Source organism: Gastrolobium bilobum, unplaced genomic scaffold (assembly GCF_033153095.1).
Source record: "Gastrolobium bilobum isolate Gb01-03AN ecotype WA unplaced genomic scaffold, APGP_CSIRO_Gbil_v1 utg20048, whole genome shotgun sequence".
Lineage (NCBI taxonomy): Eukaryota > Viridiplantae > Streptophyta > Magnoliopsida > Fabales > Fabaceae > Gastrolobium > Gastrolobium bilobum.
This window is the reverse complement of record NW_026898170.1, coordinates 429,884-436,387: the sequence shown is the minus strand read 5'-3', so window position 1 is coordinate 436,387 and position 6,504 is coordinate 429,884. Positions and strand designations below refer to the sequence as shown.

The 6,504-nt window shown below is 35.7% G+C and overlaps 1 protein-coding gene across 1 annotated transcript; it reads left to right on the top strand.

Annotated features, from left to right (window-relative positions):
* The first annotated feature begins 290 nt into the window (after nucleotides 1–290).
* LOC133313527 (serine/threonine-protein kinase VIK-like) lies at nucleotides 291–6,119 on the top strand. The gene is made up of 11 exons (XM_061514915.1): nucleotides 291–742; nucleotides 868–942; nucleotides 1,026–1,142; nucleotides 1,427–1,521; nucleotides 2,014–2,134; nucleotides 2,240–2,319; nucleotides 3,713–3,772; nucleotides 3,979–4,100; nucleotides 4,190–4,275; nucleotides 4,359–4,474; nucleotides 5,576–6,119. Exons 1-11 carry the CDS (start codon nucleotides 479–481, stop codon nucleotides 5,700–5,702), a joined length of 1,263 nt encoding a protein of 420 aa, XP_061370899.1. The 5' UTR covers nucleotides 291–478; the 3' UTR covers nucleotides 5,703–6,119.
* Nucleotides 6,120–6,504: the final 385 nt, after the last annotated feature.

The following is a 6,504-nucleotide window of genomic DNA, read 5'->3' as shown; positions in this document are numbered from 1 at the left end:
GAAAACTAAATTATAACAAGTAACATATTCAGTTTTCCGTTCCGGTAATAATGACGAAAATGGATCTCGTTCCTCTGCATGATCACGTTAGGTGTGAAATTATAACCATACAAAAGTGAATCAATAATAATAAAGAAGGAGAGATAACCATTGATTTATTTTTGTATGATTATGATCTTTTACATGTTACCACAGGGATCCATTTCCGACGAAAATAGAAAGATATAACCGACACACTCAAGTTGGAAATTTTAAAGGCAAAGCAGTAAGCATATACCCCACAAGCCAAAGGCAGATAAGGAAATTAAAGAGGAAGGAAATGCTTCGCCCTTGACACACTAAAGTAGGAATCGGAACGCGTGAGGGTCAATTTTATAATACAGTGTATGGATACAAAGCTGAAATTGAGGAGAATAACCGACACGTCGTTTGGTTTCTTAACCGAAAGCAATCAGTTTCAACTTTCAACAGAACAACCATGAGTTCAGGCAGCACGGAAAAGCAGAAGGACAAGGAGAAGGCGAGGGTGAGTCGCACGTCGTTGATACTGTGGCACGCACATCAAAACGACGCCGCGGCGGTGCGGAAGCTCCTGCAGGAGGATCCGTCGCTGGTGAAGGCTGGAGATTATGACAACCGTACGCCGCTCCACGTGGCCTCCCTACACGGCTGGATCGACGTCGCCAAATGCTTGATTGAATTCGGCGCTGATGTCAACGCGCAGGATCGTTGGAAAAACACTGTGATTCACTGATTCTAATTCTTCTGTTATCTCTTTCTTTCCGTGTGTGCTTGCTTGATTGCGAAGTGAAATTTAGGTTTTAGTTTATGGTTTTATGGTTTTATTATTTTTTATTTTTTGTATAGCCTCTGGCTGATGCAGAGGGAGCTAAAAAGACTGAAGTGATCGAGCTTTTGAAATCGCATGGAGGCTTGTCTTATGTGAGTTTGCTACGCTCTCTCTCGCTCTCTCTTTTTCTATTTTGTCTTCGGTGAATGATAAGGGAAGTTGAATGATGAGACAGGGCCAAAATGGAAGCCATTTTGAACCGAAGCCTGTTCCGCCGCCGTTGCCGAACAAGTGTGATTGGGAAGTAGAACCTACTGAGTTGGACTTCTCTAATTCAGCGCGTATTGGAAAGGTGTTGCTTCTTCTGCGTTTTCTTAATTTTGTTTATTTTTGCTAGCTTAATTTTTTATTTTTTATTTTTTTAATGCACGTAGTGTTTTTTTCTCTTGCAATTTTACTTTTGTTCATTTTTTCACTAGTTTTAACTATTATTATTTTTCTAAGTTGTATTCACGTAGTGTTTCTTGCTGTTGCTTTGCTAGGTGTATCATTTCACTTTTACTTTGCATATAAGCTACTGATAAACTAAGTTTGCATACCAGATTTGGTCTTATCAATGATGTAAGTTTCATGCAGGGATCTTTTGGTGAGATTTTAAAAGCCCATTGGCGTGGAACACCAGTTGCTGTCAAACGCATTCTTCCATCTCTTTCAGAAGATAGAATGGTGATGTGAGATAACTTTCTTTCATCTCTAGAATTTGTGTTCAATTTGGTTTGCTACTGGTTTGTGATTATTTGTGATGTTAATGTCTTCGGATTGCATGTTGCTGATGAATCTTTTAAAACTAATGTCGGATGACTTGCTTTTACATGTCCTCTGTCAAGTCTTACTTGCATGGGGCTATAGGGAAACATTTCAACAAGTAATTGAACATTTTTTGCTGAAGGTATTCTGTTCAGATTTAACCTACTTCCTCTTTAGGGCCAAATGATTCAAAAGGATATTTGGATGTGTAGTTATGTTTGTTTATAATGACTAATGAAAACTAAAGGAAGGAAGGTGGTTGGGGAGGGAGTCACCGGTCACGTACAGCCTTGTGATTAAGCTGGTTTTGCAGCAATAAACCATATTTTCTCCATCCCGTGTTTTTCTGCTATCTCGTGTGTCAGCGACTTATCTTCTTTCTCTCTGTTTATTTTGTGTGTTAATTTTTAATACAGTCAGGACTTCAGGCATGAGGTCAATTTGCTAGTGAAGCTTCGACACCCCAACATAGTTCAGTTTCTTGGAGCTGTTACTGACAGGAAGCCCCTTATGTTAATTACTGAGTATCTAAGAGGGGTATGTAAATTAAGTGTAATTCCTTCCAATTGAGCACTCCACACCTAGTTTTTTATCTGGTAAATATATGCTTTAAAATTAAACTTCTATTACATTCCTTTATAGGGTGATCTTCATCAATACCTAAAAGAAAAAGGTTCACTTAGTCCTTCAGCAGCTATAAACTTTTCGATGGATATTGCTAGGTATGGTGCCTTACCTTCCTTTTCCTTTCTAATTTTTAATATTATTAAAACAAATTATTAAGAACTGTTAGAATGTTTGAAAAATATCTCATAATATCTTGATTGTATCTTAGAGTAATTTAGAGTATTTTAGATTATCCCATAGGCTTGGTTTCAATGAATCCATATTTTTCATGATTTGTTTTCTTATTTAATTAGGATTAGGAGTCTTCTATTAGAATAAATAGAGCTTAGTGCTTTGTCTTTTGTATCGTATCATAACACACCTTTCATATCAAATCAATATAAATTTCAGATTATTCAGTTTTTATTCTCTTTTCTTCCTTCCTACTTAAATTCCTATAATTTCAACAAGAATAAAAGAGAATTTCATAAAAGGAGGATAGGAGGAAATTATTAACAATTAAAATACAACAAAACAAAGGAAGCCAGATAAGAACTAATTAGCTCCATGATCTGTTATATAAGTGGCCGCCAAACCTCTATTGTTTATTGAAAAACTGTGACATTGTGCTCCAGCCACACCAGCTCCACAAGGAGAGCATTCTTCCAACAAAGCTTACACTTTTTCCTTCTTTTGATGCTCTGCTTAAATGGAGTGATTGAAAAAATTTCAAGAGGAGGGTAAATTTACTGCTCAAAAAATTCCCAAAAAGTCATTTTAAAGTTACCAAGCTCTTGGAAGTTGGAATCCTATAAAAGCGAATACGTCCAACCTTTTACTTATGCTGTTCACTACTCACTCACTGCTATCCATGAAGTATGATCTGTAACTTGATTTCTGACTATGAGATAGAATTTCCTCCTAAGGATTTATGGATATGCTGTGAAGAATACATTGAAATACTGGTTCCTGAAAGAAATTGCAAGGCAGTAACCCTGTTAAGACATACGGACCTTAATTTTTTTTTTATCATAATCAACTTTTTTTTTCGTAGTCTGCACTAGACCCTTCTAGAGGGTCTGGGGATGGGGGAGGGGAAAAGAGGAAGGGATGTTCTATTGGTAAGTGTTGAAGTCTCCACTGAGATCTTTCAAGCGAATACTCCTGCCAAGTAATCTTTGCTTTGTATTTGAGTAGTACAGGAAACGCTAACAGAATGTATCATTTGTTTAAAAAGAAGTGAACCAAGCAACCAAACAACATCGTGTAGAAATTTCTTTTCAGTTACTGAATTGCAGTTAAGTAAACCAAGTAGATCTTTTTGAAGAGGTGGGGAATAGGAAGATGCCCTGAATACTATGACCAGTGTATAACTAGCCAATTTCAGAGCATCCTGTCTTTTATCAATGCTGGGATAATAGCATTAGGAGCCTAGAAGCATTTGCAAACATTCAACTTCGCTTAATCTAATCACGATGCTAATCTATATTTTGTGAATATTGTTTGTAGAGGAATGGCTTATCTTCACAATGAGCCAAATGTTATTATTCATCGAGACCTAAAGCCAAGGTAAGTTGGTTATTTGCAACCTATATATGAATATGTTATCTTCATATGGATGGCCTGCAACAGACAGTATGTCATGATGTATTATTTATAAAAATTGAAGCAAATTTTGCTTTTATCCTAGATTGACAATTTTTGTCATCTAGAACATGCATCTAGAATTTAGAAGTCTATGTATATACGTTGAAATTTATTTTCTAAAATTTCAGGAATGTTCTTTTAGTCAATTCTAGTGCTGACCATTTAAAAGTTGGAGATTTTGGATTGAGTAAGCTTATCACAGTCCAGAGTTCTCATGATGTATACAAGATGACTGGTGAAACTGGGAGCTGTGAGTATTCTTAGAAGTTCTTTTAAAACATTAATTGTTATTCTTATGCAAAACTTAATTTAATTTCCCTCTTCTCGGGGATAAAAAAGACCGCTATATGGCTCCTGAAGTTTTCAAACACCGGAGATATGATAAGAAGGTTGATGTGTACTCCTTTGCAATGATTTTGTATGAGGTAATTCTGCTGCTCAAGTATAAGAGTTTTATGTGATACAATTTGAAGCTAGTTGTAATTCATAATATCTTCATCTCATGCAGATGCTTGAAGGTGAACCACCTTTTGCAAGTTATGAACCTTATGATGGAGCAAAACACGCAGCTGAAGGATTCAGGCCTAGTTTTCGGGCAAAGGGTTACATCCCTGAATTGCAAGAGTAAGTCATTTATGATATATTTCTTTGTTCCAATTTCCTAGCACTCTATTACGACCTACAAGATTTAGTTCTTGTCATGGTATCAAGTCTCTTTGGCCAAGTGGTGGGGTCTATGTTCGGTCCATACTTCAAACCCAAAAGGCTTTCACATGACCGGCCATATTTGAGGAATAGAAATCACTTTAAGGCTTGCACCTAATAGCTAAAGCTTTCAAGAGATTAGGTCCTTTACATTATTAAATTAAAAATACTCAAATGGAAGCTATATGTTTTCTGGCTTAAACTTATGCAGATAATGTGGTTTAATTGCACTTCCAGAGTTGTATGAAAAAGGAGTTGTCTTAAAAATGGTAGTGAGAAGTCAACCTACTTAGCTAGGTCTTATATGAGTACTTACCAAAGTGCTTCCAATGGAGAAGATATTACTTTAGTTTATACAGCCCTATAACTAATCATATCCTCCACATTTTAAGTCTGACCTATTTGTTCAACATCTGACTTAGGATTGATTTCATCTCTTTGCCTTGTTAAAAACTCAGTTTGATTTGATTTGAGATTTTCAACTGCATGTGCTTTGGTGTGTTTAAATATTCTGTGATATTCAAGGCATATGATGCACCATTACTGGGCTTAATATTGTATATTGCACGAAATTATGAAAGACATATTCATTTGTTATCCCTCATATACTTTACATTGATCCAGCATCTATAATCTTACTTTGTGCGGGAAGTACTTTAATCTCTGATAGTCTGATTTATTATGACAGTTTGTAAAAAAAGAAAAGAAAAGAAAGAGGCATGGTTAATAATGACTGTGATTTTACCCTCCACTGTACATGGAAGAACATTGAGAACCTATATGCTTACCCTTGCTACTTAGAAATTCCATTTCACAAGCCCCAAGTGTGACTAGCATAAATATGATATAAACTCTTTTTTGGTGACCATTTAATTAGAGGTTCTGGAATGCTTTGTGAATTAGGCTATTAGAAGTTATAGCTAGTAAATACTTATTTCGTTTACATCAAATTTTAATAGAGCAGCTTTTGGCTTTAATCATATAAGTAATCTTATAGACTATGGCCTTGCATGTTCTTAGGTTAACGGAGCAGTGTTGGGCTGCTGACATGAATCAAAGACCTTCCTTCATAGAGATCCTTAAACGGCTTGAAAAGATCAAGGAAAATTTACCCTCAGATCATCACTGGCACTTGTTCACTTCATAAATATTTTCCGAACATTAATATGTTCAGAAATTCAGATGATTTACTTGGCATTACCATTCAGGCGGTTTGCCTTCCCTATTGCTGCTGGGTTTATGGATTGGTAGAGCTAACTGGAAAACCTGCAAAGTCAATACTTATTTTCAACTGTGTGGATTAATGAACAGAACAGGCAATGTAGATTGCCATTTTCTGGTTTCTACGCTCCATTGCTTTTTATCTCATTAAAGCTCCCGTTCCATTCAAGGGAGCATATTCAAGTTGTTGCTTTAGTGTAATGCGTTTTAAGTGTACAAACAAATTGAGGAAGTAGGCCACCACATATGCTATCCGCTGTTTTATGTTTCATCTTTCGTTTAAAAAATCAATAATAGTTTCCTTTTTTGTATTATGTTGTACCAATTCCTGTGGTGTAAATGGTGCCATCTTTCTTGGAATTGCCTTTTCATAGGAGTTCCTTTTTTTCTGGTTTCACGTGAATGTAGTTATCTGCTGCGAAAAAAAAATGATGTCTTTAATGGGCTACGTACCATCATGAGCAAACAGTCGCCAGCTCCAGTTCCACCTCTGCCTAGAAGCGAAAATAGAACAAAAAGAAGAGAAATTGATATAAAAGTTCCCTACATTCTCTTTGTTTTATAAGCATGTTATATTTAAGGGATTAATGTTTTTTTAAGGAGATAGTCAGATAGAATTATATTTTATATATACATAAAGTTGTGTAGAGTCTGTATGGAGCCACGTGAGAAAAAAAATAAAGAAGAGAAAACAAGAATTTTATATTTTTTTTATATACGTAAGAGAT

Coding starts and splice junctions, on each gene's coding strand:
- LOC133313527 (XM_061514915.1), top strand. CDS start 479: ATGAGTTCAGGCAGCACGGAAAAGCAGAAGGACAAGGAGAAGGCGAGG. Junction 1,522..2,013: donor TCAGAAGATAGAATGGTGAT/GTGAGATAACTT, acceptor TTTTTAATACAG/TCAGGACTTCAGGCATGAGG. Junction 2,135..2,239: donor TTACTGAGTATCTAAGAGGG/GTATGTAAATTA, acceptor ATTCCTTTATAG/GGTGATCTTCATCAATACCT.